We start from the raw sequence: 14,227 nt of genomic DNA, 5'->3' as shown, positions 1-14,227 counted from the left end.
AAAACATTTTAGGTTGTGTAATTCACACTATCATTTTTTCATATTTGCAAGGGAAAAAAAGATTTTGCATTCATGTAAGTTTGATGGATTTGAGGAGGAAGTTGTGTGCAGACATAGGCATGTGCGGTATGTATGAATTCTGTACATTTTACATATTTACATAGTGCTGTTAAGGGTCTGTCATAGTGATAAGTATAGAGATTAAAAAAAAACATTGCAAGCAAATTCAATAATTAGTAATAACCTGATGATCAAGTTGCACGAAGTTGGCGAGTGTGAATCGATTTGTATCCCTAATCCTTGCCTGTTGTGTTTTTAAGAGTGGATATGTTTGACAACTTTTCACGGAATGAGCACAAGGTCTTGTAGATGTGCTATACACTAATCTGGCATGGTTTGGCCTAATTTTTCCAATGTATTTAGTATGTAAGACTGAATGCTAATTATAGTTGCATGTGACTTTTGTCATAAAATTTTATGAACGTAGACATGGTTGTAAATAGCTGTTGTACTTGTCCGGTTATCTGATTTTATGAAGTATATAGGGTCTGAAAGTGTACACTTGTTAACCTCTTGAGCAATTACTATTTTCTTCCCATCTTCCAAGATGGATGCATTTACTAAGTCAAATTTGCAATTAATTTATTTAAAAATTTGGCCCCTACGTTCCTTGCTAAACTTTAATTTTTAATTTTTACTGCTTGTTGCCAAGGGACCAGCAGCCACTGCTGCAGTCTGGCAATGGATGCACATGCGCAGTACTTGAAAGAAAGCACTTCACTGAGGCTAGCTAGCCTCAATGGAGGGCACTCTTAGTTCATGATCTCGGCCAGCTTCACTGCTACAGCGTCAATTGACGAACCTTTATAGCAGCAGTTGGGAGGATAGGGAACTGTGCACTCTTAGTAAAAAAATAAATAAATAAATAAAAAAAAATCAGACATGTATGTGATCACTGGCGCAAGAACTGAGCTCTCTCCACACGTGGCAGAAACTCTCTGTATTACGTAGCTGGCATGTGTTACCAAGGCCTCGTTCACATGTTCAGTATTTTACATCTGTCTTTGTAAGCCACAACCAGGAGTAGGTGAAAAATACAGAAGTGGTGACATGTTTCTATTATACTTTTCCTCTGATTGTAAGCCAAAATCTGGAATGGAACAAATACTGATGTAAAATACTGAACATGTAAACGTGGCTCAACAGTCTCAGTCGGAGCTAAGCCATGAATCATTTATATGCTGCTGTTAATCTCGGACAGCGGCATTTAAATGGAACATGTGCCATTGCTGGCATTTACCAGCTCCGTGTCTCATTATAATGCGATCGCGGGGTGCTTATTGGTTACTATGGCATTTGAAGCTTAGACTATACACTGAGCTTCAAAGGAGACCGGAATTTACATTATACTAGAATATTGTAACGAAGTTTAGGGAAAAAAAATATATAAAAATTCATATCCTTTTTTTTTACTTCATTAAAAGTAAAGAAATGTAAAAAAATAAATATTTACTATCACCACATTCTATAAAAAAAAAAAAAAATGAAATTAACCTGATCGGTAAACACTATGAGAAAAAAAATTAAAATGTCAGAGTTGTGGTTTTTATTGTCACCACTCCTCTCTAATAAAAACAGATCAAAATATTGTATATAGCTCAAATTAACAAGCCCTCACAGCTCAATCGACAGAAAAATAAAAATGTTGTGTGTTTCGGAGAATGGCAATGCGGTAACAATTTTGTTAAAATTTTTTTTTTTTGTTCTCACAAAAAAATATATACAGTACTCAAGTTTGGTATTACTGTAATCCTACTGACCTAGAGACTGATGATGAGGCAGAGTAATTTTTACCACAGAATTGTATGCTGTAAAATCTTTTACAAACCATGAGTGAATTGCATTTTTTTTTTCACTACACTTGGAATTTTTTTCCCATTATTCCTGCAACGTTAAAACGAATATTGACGTTTAAAACTATAACTTGTCTGGCAAAAAAAGAAACCCTCATACAGTTTTGTCGGCGGAAAAATAAAAACGTTATGGCTCTTGGAAGAGGGGAGGAAAACACTGAAAGCACAATAATGAAAATTGGTTGTGGAAAGAGGGCTTAAAGTGAATCGCTCAGGTTCTCAAGCTTTGGAAACTGCCAATATAAATATATGACGCTTTGGAAGTTACAATCAAACATATCTGTGGTTTATAATAACTATTATTCTGATGCCTGTCATATGTAAATGAACATTGGAGGATTACAGGAAATCTTGGTGAAAGCGAGTAACTTGCCATTGGTCTTACGATGAAGTGGATTGTATAAAGGATATCCGTCATGCCCCACTTCATGGAAGGGCTGCTGACACGTGGCATGCATTTCCAGAAGTCCTGCCATGAAGTGTAGTGTATGAATGATGATCCTGCCCAGGAACTGGCTCATGAACATGTGACAAATATGAAACACAGAAACTTAAAAGTGTAACTTCAAAAGCTTTATTATAGTACTGGTGCGTGTGTGTGTATACATGATGTCTGTGTGTTTGTATAGGTTTCTGTGTATATAATTATATATAATTTTATAATCCATCTGCATCAATTGTAAACTATAAAAAAAAAAAAGTGTTAATTTGCCGCTGTAACCTTTTTGTTGTAAAAATGTTAGTATTTATATTCCCAGTTATCTTGCAATTCTATTACTTTTTCTTCTAACACATTATGCATGCCATATTCTGAACAGCGCCAACATTTAAAATGCAATATTAATGAAGCACTCCTCCTCCCATCAAAGTTTTTATCGGAATATATTGCAGTCACCTTATTATACAGCACTGTGCACTTACAGTTGCTCATTTTGCCTTTCTACACAGTAAATTCTCTTTTCTCTGCTCTATGTGGAAACAGGAAGTCTCTTTTCCCTGTATGACTCATTCCCCTCTTCAACTCCTGACCCAGCTGCTCCCTCCTGCCTGGGATATTTACAGTGACCCATGAATCATGCAGGAGAAACTGACCATTTGTTTCTACATAAAGCTTAGGATTCAGCTAGTCAGTTTTTATTCACGTGATGTCATAGACCTAATGGAAGACAGAGGCATTAGCTGGGTAGAAATGCAGAATTAGCAATTGTAAGTACGCAGTGCTATATAATATGATTGTAATATATTAAGAGGATAAAAACTTTGATGGAAGTGCTTCTTTAATGGTTGAATTGCTATGAATATATCCTTCTGAAATCTGTCCTACATGTATGGCACACGTCAGGTGCATGAAGCTGGCTCAGCTGAGCCTGCACCATATATTAGTGTTATACAGCCGGCATCTGCCTGGAACAGCAGCAATCAAAATTCCAGAATTTAGTGTTTTGGTCACACCTCTCCCCAAAAAATGCAACAAAAACTGATCAAATCATCATATTTACCTCCCAGATGCTATCAATAAAAACATCAGCTTGCCAAACAAATAAACAAACTCTTGCACAGCTCCATCGATGGAAAAATTAGGGTATGTGCACACGATGCAGAAATGAAGCAGAAAATTTCTGCATCATTTCTGCATCTCCCTGGCAGAAAAAACGCATGCAGATTGTGCATGCTTTTTTCCTGCAGAATACATGTGGATCCACATGCGGATTCACATGCTTTTCCGCATGCAGATTGACAAGAACTTTCCAGGCGATTTTAGCATCACCTGGAAAGTGCTCGACAACTAGGTCACACTATATAAATCCATGCAAACGGCATGGATTTATATAGTGTGACCCGAGAGAGTGTATATACTTACCTCCGATGGCCCGCGCTGTCCTGCTCAATCCGTTCTCCCGGCTGCCGGCAACTTTGAATTGAAAGACCTGCCGACGTCAGCGTCACGTGACCCGTCACATGACTCTGACGTCAGCGCAGGTCCTACAACTCACTGCAAAGTGCCGAGAACCAAGCAGGAGCGCTGCGCGGGCCGACAGAAGGTAAGTATATATTTATTTTTTATTTTATTCTTGTTTTACAGCTTTTTTAATGGTACCTGGGTGTGGATGAGACTCTCCTCTCCTCCACACCCGGGTACCATCCGCACATTAGAACGCGCCAATAACGCAAGTACAGATGCAGTCTTGCGGAATTGGCGCGTTCTAATGCAAGTCAATGGCGGCGAAAACGCCGCGTTTCTGCAAAATTAATTGACATTCTGCTTATTTTTGAGCGCAGCGTTTACGCTGAGGAAAAATCCGCATCATGGGCACAGCACATGCGGATTTCAATTGGGGAACATTGCTGCCCTTCTACCATGCTTTTTAATGCGTTTCCGCAGCTGCAAAAACGCAGCGGAAACGCATTAAATACACATCGTGTGAACTCAGCCTTAGAGTTTCAGAAAATAAAGACACACTTTTTTTTTTTTTTTTTTTAACCAAACCACTTGATAGGTTTGGTTTTACTGTAATAGTACTTATGCTGCCTAGTCATTTTAGCTGCACAGTTAATCCTATTAAAACACAAAATCCCCAAAAATGGCAATATTGCATTTTTTCATTATTTCACTACACTTTTTTTTGTTATTTTCCTTTGCGGAAAATGATGTCATTCAAAGCTAAAACTCTTGGAAGAAGAGGAAGAAAAAAAACAAAAATTGGCGATGGTGGCAAGGGATTAAAAGAATAGGTGCTGCATTCCAGTGCCTGGCAGCAGGCACTAAATGCATGGAGCTGTGGTGTTCCTCTCCATTCATTGTTTACATCGATCTTTAGGCTGATTGGGGGTTGTCGAGTGTCCGAAAGCCTACCAATCTCTATAGGATAGGTAATTAACATAAAAGTACTGGAAAAAACCTTAAATTCCACCAAAATGGCCTTATTGGCAGCTTCTTAGTGTGTTGTTCCTCCACGCTGCTGCTGAGATCTCACACTACTCAGAAACAGCTGCAGCATTCAGTCAGGCTGGGTGGGCAGATAGTAAATAAACTGGGACTAATGAGCTCTCGCGCTCCTTAGCTGGACTTCTAAAATGCTTATTTTAACACCATACCATTCTGCTTTGGATTTTCCAAGTAAGTACAACTGCCTCACCCGGTCTAACATATGTTTTTCTCTTTTGTCAGACAGAAAAGTTTGTCAAATTCCATACAGTTGAATAATTTTCTAGTATAAAATCGATAATAGTCCAGTTCTTTCTTGACCTAATATGGTATTTTTTTTGTTTTAAACAGGCCAGTAAACGTCAGTGTTGATCATTATAATGGTATGTATGTGAAATAAAGCCAATTCCATGCCATACTAAGTCTACAATATGCATTTATAATTGCGATTTCAGGACACATTTTGAAAGGACTGCTGCCTGTGGGGTGCTGTTTGCTTGTGGAATACAGTGATAATCTGTGGGTGGCGTTTGGGTCATGTTGGGCTGGTTTGCTGCGGAGTACGGCACGTGGGGGAATCTGCTTTCTTGTGGGTTATCCCTTTTCTTATGGGGAACATGTCCCATTTAGAAGAGGAAAGAGACCTCCTGCTGTGGTTTATATGCTTAAAGCACCACTTTATTTATTTTTTTTTAGCGCTGGAGTAGTGCTTCTAATGTAAAGTCCCTGCCCCTAGTCTTATACTCGCCCTACAGTGACTTCACCTTTTTCCGGCACCGCTCCAATCCCACAGAGCCATCTTGTGACAGCAACTTCTGACTGTCCGGAAGTCAGAAGTTGCGTCACAAGGTCTCACTGCAAGTCTGAGGGCCAGAATGAAGCTCTCATTGACTTGTATTGAGTTGTGACCTCTGACTCGCTTGAAATGCTGAAGTGATCCAGCAAGTCACAAACTGCCAAAGACAGACTGGAGATGCGGTGATAAAAGGTGAAGACAGCGGCAGGTAAGTATGAGAGTAGGGCCAGGGACCTTAGATTAGAAGCACTACCAAAAAAAGCAAACGCTGGAGTGGTGCTTTACACGGCCTTTAAATTTTATGACTCCTCCTCAGATTGACCACGTGAGTGGTTTACTAGTTGAATTGTGTTTGCAGTTGGTTTAGGGTTACATGACGAAGGATGCTGAGTCCTAAGGAGTTGAGGTTTTATCTCAATTGTTACTGTCCTGTATTTTAAGGATATGAAAGAAAACAAGATTATTTTATTACACACTTTTGAGACCTGGATCATCTACTTGAAAACTGGATTAGGGTCTACTCCCCAAAACACTGACGAAATTCAGAAACTGGTGTAGATTACTAAACTAAATGAACCAGAATTATAGCGTAAAGGGGTTGAGCACTTTCACTTTTTAGGCCAGCTTTCCTCACAAATTGACGAGCACTTCTGACCTAGAATACCTGCTGATGGAGGAGCAGACATTTTTTGACATTTATACATTGTTAAAAGATTCTTTGCTGCTTTTCAGTAGAATAGTAATACATAAGAATATAAGATTCCATTCCTACAATTACTACCATTGAACACCTTGGTTTGTTACTGAAAATGTGTTTTTTTTATTTTTTGGTTTCACTCCAGCTTTTGCTGTTAAAAAAGCCCTACCATTAACTGTTTCCCACTAAGCCTGTGAGAGTAGTGTCGTGTCAGTGTGTCTGAATATTCACCTACTGCCATCTTCTCCGGTATCCAGCGCTGTGCTTTTTTTACAAAGAGGAAACATAAGGATTGAGAAGGTTGTCCGAGTAGTGGACAACTCCTTTAACAGAATATACAGGCAGGACAATGTGAAAAAAAGTACTGTTTACCATCTAAATCATGTATAGGCAGTCCTCGAGTTACAAACATCTAACTTACATTCGCCTCTAACGTGTTACAAACGTAAGATGTAAAAAAAAAACAATGCCTCTGCTCACCTACCTGGCTGCCTGCTGTCCGGTCCTCCTCTTTCTGCCATCATGTGCCGCATCTTCAGCCTCTTCATTATAGGTCAGGACTTCGAGCTGTGTTTCAGCCTCGTAGGTCACTGCTCGTTATAAGGTCGCGATGCATGTCTTGAAGTTGCAACCTTAGAAACATGCACTGACCTCTGAGCCCTTGATGCAGCCTATAATTAAGAGTTTGCAGAAAAGGAGTACAATGGAAGGTAGAAGAGGACTGGGGGCAGCTGGAGACTGGAGTGATGAGGTATGAGTTTCCTTTTTGTATTTTTGTCATCCCTGCATCTGTTTGTACTTGCATACAAATTCAAGTTACGATCATACCTACCTTATCCCAGGGACTACCTATATTGGATATTTAAAGTTATGATTTGGATGCGCTATATGTATTTGCTTAACTAAATGCTGTATAGTATAATGGTTATTGATATGCAACTCCAATATTGAACATAATTATTTCTTTACTTTTGTAGACCGTAGCAGTTTCATTTTATGGAGAGGGCAGCTTTTGAGTAAAGGAAAACTTCTATGCCTTGCTTCTCTGAAATCCACAAGCGGCCCTTTTTTCCCATACAAACTGTGAGTGCCCCAATTTGTTCTATGTTTGCATGTTAGAGTTGTTCAGTTTTCCTTGCTATACAATAAATGTAATACGTTTCATACCCTAGGCCTGATAAACTGGACTTGGACATTGTTATGCGCCTGGAGCAGATTAAAAGAAGAATTCCACCATTGCTGTTCTTTAAGGAAACCCACAGCAGGTGTAAGGAAGGTGAGCCTGGGGATATTATTAGAATGTGGTACGGTGATTAATACAACTGCCCTTTTTATATTTTTTTAATTACTGCTTTTTTTTTGTCTTTTCAGTTTTAAAAGGTGGAATATATAGTCGTCTCTATGAAGTGTCTAACAAGACCAAGACAGGAAAAGAATTGCAGAGTTTACTACAAAAATTGGAGAAGGAAAAACTGGTAAGATTTTGTTTATTTTTGGTGTTGAAGGGTACCTGTCACCTCGAGAAATGTGATTTACCTGCTGACATAATGGTAATCTACAGGTAAATAGTGTTTAAACCTGGCTTAATTGAAGAATGCTGGCAGGAAGAAAGGGATTTTGTGGTAGAAAGGAAGAAGATTTTTGGTACTTCCTGTAAAATCCCTTTCTCATGGCTTTCATTGGGGGGGGGGGGGACACAGAAATCCATGCTGCTGCCACCAGGAGATCAACACTAAGAATTACATACAAAGAAAGTCTGCTCCTCCCCTGCAGACTACACCCACCTGCAAATACCGGACTAAACCAGTTAGAGAGAAAGCTGTAGGAGGAGCTATACGACTATTAAGTACAATACAGTAGAGCAGAACAAGAAGTCATAAACCGCAAAAGAAATGAAACCTAAAGAGCCATCAAGGTTGGTGCTGTGTCCCCTAATGGACTATGAGAAACGGATTTTATGGTCCGAAAATCTTTTTTTTTTTTTTTCTATGACTTCATTGGGGGATATTTAAAAACCATGGGATGTGGGAAACAGAAGAAAGCCAGGAAAAAAAAGGTTATGGGATCTTAAGGCAGATCCCTCAGGCCATAACCTGGGTGCCTGCTGCTTGCAGCACTTTTCTACCCGGTCTAGCATCAGCTAAAATCCCTGTAAAAGTTTGAGAACATGTGGACGGAGAATCAAGTTTCAGCCTACAGAGCTGCGGAACAGCAAAGCCTGATGGCGAGAATGGTCTAGGAGGCCCCCACCACCTGGGTGTGTTGAGCCTAAACGCCGGCAGAGGCAACCCTGTCTTTTCCCTTCATCCATGACCGCACATCTGAGAGAGTATCTAGCCATCGAGGACAGGAAACATCTGAAATAAAAGGGCGGCACCTCTCCCCCACTTCATTTGGTTTCCTGTCCTTGATGGGAATCCTTGTGAAGAAATCGGCGGCTGTCAAGAGAGAACATCAACTTACCCAGGCCTGTACCGGCGCTGGAAGAACAGGCTGTGGGTTTGTGGCGCCGGCCTTCAGGTGCTGGTAGCGCCGTCCACAGGTTCCCTGGGAACCTGTTGCACGTGCGGGTGGTGAAGAGGTCCTAAGCTTCCGTACACCACCGTGCTGCCCTCCCCCTGCCGCGCACGTGACCGGAAGTGACGCGGTTGCACGCCTCTAACGTCGCGGTGCGGGGCACTCTGTGTAGGGCATGCCTCGGTGACGTCGGGGGCGGCGCCAAAAAAAGATGGCGGAGCCCTGTGTAATGCTGACCGACATGGCAAATGCTGGTGGTGTCAGCTGCTGCGGTTGGGGGCGGGGGTGAAATCAACCGGAAGGAGGCCGCAGGAATCCGGAGGTGGCTGGCCCCGCCCACCTCCCTATATAAAGGAGCACTTGGGGTCAGAACACTGCTCCACAAGTTCTATCATGTCAGACAGAGAGCAGCAGCTGTCGCCACCACGGTTGCCACCACCTTCATCACCACCTCCGTCTGCTTGCTGGTCGAGCGGGTCCAGCGGTAAGAGCAGCAGCCGTCTCAGTCAGAGGAGCAAAGCTTCTGAGGACTTCACGGTCTCCAAGAGGGATGCGTCGCGTATCCTGAAACAGACTTCAATTCTGGTATCCTTCGTGGCTGGGTGAATGATCTTCGTGAATGTCACTATATATTTTGCTAATGGGCTTCCTATTGTGTGTTTAAATCACCATGAGGAACCCAGGAAAGTTACCGCCAAGAAGCGGAACAAGGAATGTGTGTTATACCAAGGCCCTCTAGCGATAGACTGGCAGAAGGAGCTCTGCTCGGACTGCGTTCAGAGAACCATTTGTGAGGGTACTCCGGATTTTGCAGCTAGCCTCAGGTTTGTCATCAGATCGGAGGTAGAGGCTTCCCTTAAAACAATTTTGAGGAAGAGAAGAAAAATCACCCATTTCTTCTTCTGATTCTGCCTCCTGCGTTGTTGGATGGACAGTGTTGTAGTGAGGCTTCACCCTCATCCTTTTCAGACAGTGATAGAGGGGGGAGACCATACTTTCCTATAGAAGACACCGATAGATTGGTAAAACCTGTCAGAACCACTATGGGGTTAAAGGAGGATAAATCCGTTAAGTCGCTAGAAGACCTGTTTGGAGGGTTGGAAGAAAAGAAAAAAACACACCTTCCCAGTAAACGCCAAGGTCCAGGCACTTATCAATAGAGAATGGAGGAAGCCAGATAAAGCAGGGGCCTTGTTTTCATCCTCAAAAAGGAAGGATCCCTTTGAGCTAAATGACTCTGAAAATTGGGATAAGGTACCAAAAATTGACTGTTCTGTATCTAGGTCATCAAAGAGATCAGCACTCTCCTTTGAGGACTCGGGTACTTAGAGACCCCTTAGACAAGAAGGCAGATACCTTCTTAAGGCATACTTGGGAATCAGCAGCGGGAGGTCTAAAACCAGCTATTGCAGGAATGTGTACTGCTCGTTCCTTTATTGTGTGGTTGCAGCAGTTGGAAGATCAGCTAAAAGATAAAAAGACCTCAAGGGGAAAAAAATCTATCCAACCTTACCCATGATGCGGCAGCCTTCCTAGCAGATATCTCTGCTGATCCTGTAAAACTGGCGGCTAGGTCGGCCGGTCTATCAAACACAGCAAGGCGCGTTTTGTGGCTCAAGGGATGCCCTGGGGTCTTACAATCAAGATCTAAATTGTGTTCCATACCCTGCGATTGCCAATTTCTCTTTGGGAAGAAGGCTAGCAAAAAAAAAAAAAAAGGGTTCCCTGGATTTCGGAGGGGGAAATTTAATAGAGGTCGCCTCCTAGGAGAGAAAAGATAGTGGGATTTATAAAACAGGGAATCCGGATATATGTTCGGAGGTCGCTCCTCCACCTCCAAGAAACCTCCACAATGACGCCAGGCCACAAGTAGGAGGAAGACTGTTTCATTTTGTTCAAGCCTGGGAGAACATCTCCAGTTCCTGGGTCCTCAGCATAGTGAGGGATGGACTGAAGATTCAATTCCTTCAGAAGCCGCGACACTCTTTCGTGATGACTCCTGTCAGGAAGTCTCCGGAGGAACCAAGGGCCCTGGAAACGGAGATTTCAAGCCGGTTAGAGAAACAAGTCTTATGCGAAATTACAGACGATCAAAAAGGAAGGGGATTTTATTCTCTCTCTTTTTGATAAAAAAATGGACGGTTCATACAGGACCATTATAAATCTTAAAGGACCTCAACCGTCTTATAAGCAACCATACGTTCAAGATGGAGTCTGTAAATACAGCAATAAAACTTCTCTATCATAATTGTTTTATGGCGATCGATCTGAAAGATTACCAAAAATATCTAAGTGTTGCTATTTACATTCAAGAAAAGTGCCCGCATTTCCAATTTAGAGCCCTCCCCTTCGGACTGTCAATGGCTCCAAGGGTGTTCACCAAGCTGATAGCCGAAATGACATCCTTCCTACGCATTTGAAACCTAATCATCATACCCTATCTAGACGACTTCCTTATTGTGGGGAATTCAGAAAAACACTGTACTACACAACTACAAGAAGTCACTGTCATCTTGCAAAATCTAGGCTGGTTGGTGAACACCCAAAAGTTAAGACTAGAGCCCGCAAAGAGTCAGACCTTCCTGGGGTTTGTTCTCAACGCAGAGAGGCAAACTTGTCTTCTGCCTGAAAACAAGATTGACAAGATCGTAAATTTGGTCTCGGTGGCCATAAAAAACCCAGATATGTCCCTGCTAGGAACCTTGACTGCATGCATTCCGGCAGTAAGGTGGGCCCAATTTCACGCAAGACACTTCCAGTGCGAGGTCCTGTCCGCAAAGAAATTGTTAAAAGGGTTAAAAGGGTGTTCGGAAGGAAAGGTACATCTCTCCTTAAGTCAGAAACTCCTTCCTGTGGTGGACAGACAGGTGAAATCTAACACTCGGGGTCCAATGGGGCACACCAATAGAGAACGTCATCACGACCGATGCAAGCAGCTCAGGCTGGGGGGCGCATCCGAGTGACCACATAATTCAAGGGTCATGGTCAGTCCCAGAAGGAGAGAGCTCATCAAATCTAAAGGAGCTATGGGCAGTAAAGAACGCCTTGGAGGCCTTCCTTCCTCTGCTACAGAGTCGGATTTTGTCGGACAACAGAGCTGCCGTAGCATATATAAATTGTCAAGGAGGAACAAGGTCCCACTCCCTTCTAGAAGCGGTGAGCAGATTCTTTCAGATAGCAGAACAAAGTCTCCTCTCTCTCACGGCACTACACATACGGGGTATAGAGAACACAAGGGCAGATTTTCTAAGCCGCAGCAAGTTGACGCAAGGGGAATGGGCCCTGAACGCTGGAGTGTTCCAGCAGATAGTACAGCTATGGGGGCTGCCAGAGATCGATTTATTTGCCGTCAGAAACAGAAAAGTAGAGAGGTTCTGTTCTCTAGACACAAGGGGAGACCCGTTGGTGATAGATGCTCTCCAGATACTACGGAACTTTTCAAGTTGGCCTACGCCTTCCCTCTGATGGCTATGATTCCTCTTGTAGTGAGAAAGATCAAATAAGAAAAGTGGAGAGAGGGGAGAGAGCGCAGAATCTAAGTGCAGTATCAAGATTCAAGTATATATAAAATCAGTGCTGGTTGCACTCACCTTTTTGATGTCATAATAAACTTGTCAATAATTCCATTGGGTGGGTTAGTTGTAGGTTCCTCCTGTTCACGGTTTGCCGCATAATCCTGGGCACTTGTGAAAGCACTCAAGGTGTTTCAGTAGGAAACCACATATGTAATTATTCTCCAGGTGGTATGCGTTCCCGGAACCCGGTAGGCTGGATGCGGTGATATAGTTAATAACCAAATTTTATTAACATAGCATACAACGCGCTTCAGCTCTTATGAGCCTTCTTCAGGTATTACATATAGGCTACTACTGCTTTGTGCATTTTATATATAAAGAAAGTCAGTTCATATCATTTTTGGATGTGTGTTTTACCAAGGTTTTAACTTTCACTCCCATTTTATCAAGAGCTTTACAAGCATAGAAGTATAAACATTAAAAAGTAATCTGAATGAAACCAATTAAAAAATGTAATGTTTCCAATGTCATGTATAAAATTCATATCTCAGTAAAAAACTTTTTTTTCCCCTTCCCTTCCTTCCCTTTCTCCTTCTCTCTCCTCCCCTTTCTTCCCACTTTTTCCCCTTTTAAAAAATAAAAAAATAAATAAATTAACAAAATAAATACATGTGGGTTTTTCTTTCTCTTCTATTCCCTCCTTTCTTTTTCATTTATCCTTTTTCCTTTTTTGCTAAACACTTAAACACTTTGAACTTATTTGTTCAATTGGGGTGACAATAACATTAAATTGTTTATTATGTTTTAAACATAGACTATGTTCTAATATTCCATTTTTGGCTTTGTGCCTGTGGCAATTCATGCGGGCACGCAGGGGTTGTGTTGTGCGGCCCACATATTGTAGTCCACAGGCACAGGTAATCACAGATATGACATAATCCTTATCACATGTTAGATTCTGTGTGATTTCATACGTCTCTCCAGTGCTGTAGGCTGTAATGGATCTGCTATTATGTCCAATGTTGTTACAACTACAGCATTTATTAGAATCACATCTATACACCCCTGGTTTTACATCCATATGTTTTTTAGAGAATTTTTTCTCTGGTAGTTTTTGTCCCTCGTTTGATGTTTTTCTGAGGTTGCTTGGTGCTATAATACTCTTAACTGTATGACCCCTGCGAAAAGTAATCCCGGGCTTCTCTGGTATACAATTTTTTAAAAATGGATCATTCTTCAACAAATACCAATATTTGTTTAAAATATTTGTTTAAAATATTTCTTATTTAGATGTTGTCACTGTTGAAGGCAGTAATAAAATTATATCGCCACTTCCCACTATTTTCCTCCCCTTTGTCATTTGTTTTTTGATATTCTTTAACTCCTTTCCTGCTGAGGCATTCATCCTGATTTTTTTTCTAAATTGGATAGAAATTCCCCCATAAGTTTTTTAGGGAATTTTTTATCCATAAATCTATTATACAGTATTTTAGATTGTTCTATATAGTCTTATTGTTCTATATAGTCTTTATCATTGGTATTATTTCTTCTGATACGGCGAAAACTGACTTAAAGGAATATTTTGTTTTTATCCAAAAAGCCATTAGTATCAGTTTTTTTAAAAAAGGTTTTTGTAATGATTTTGTTTTGATGGCTAATTTCTAGGTCCAAAAAAAATATTTTTTCTTTAACTCTGCAGAGAAGGAGATCCCCCAGGTATTCGTGTTCATTGCTCTAATGAACTCTTGTGCCGCCTTCTCTTCACCCTTCCAAAATAGGATCAAGTTGTCTATATAGTGGCGATAATGTTATATGATGACAATAGGGCGGCTGGCAGATTGGCGATGTGGACTTGAAGTTCCC

General features: G+C 41.2%; 1 protein-coding gene across 6 annotated transcripts in view; it reads left to right on the top strand.

The window, feature by feature from the left end:
* TASOR (transcription activation suppressor) overlaps positions 1-14,227 on the top strand; it is an 84,846-nt gene that overhangs the window by 14,309 nt on the left and 56,310 nt on the right. For 5 of the 6 annotated variants that reach the window (XM_073644605.1, XM_073644602.1, XM_073644603.1 and 2 more), the window contains exons 8-12: positions 52-126; positions 5,191-5,222; positions 7,310-7,415; positions 7,505-7,608; positions 7,704-7,807. In XM_073644605.1, coding sequence (XP_073500706.1) covers positions 52-126; positions 5,191-5,222; positions 7,310-7,415; positions 7,505-7,608; positions 7,704-7,807 — 421 coding nt within the window. The remainder of the gene's footprint in view (positions 1-51; positions 127-5,190; positions 5,223-7,309; positions 7,416-7,504; positions 7,609-7,703; positions 7,808-14,227) is intronic. The other variant, XM_073644604.1, reaches the window with a different exon arrangement.

Source organism: Phyllobates terribilis, unplaced genomic scaffold (assembly GCF_046119375.1).
Source record: "Phyllobates terribilis strain yellow unplaced genomic scaffold, ASM4611937v1 Scaffold_8__6_contigs__length_399053987, whole genome shotgun sequence".
Classification (NCBI taxonomy): Eukaryota; Metazoa; Chordata; class Amphibia; order Anura; family Dendrobatidae; genus Phyllobates; species Phyllobates terribilis.
This window is presented reverse-complemented; position numbering and strand designations above follow the sequence as displayed.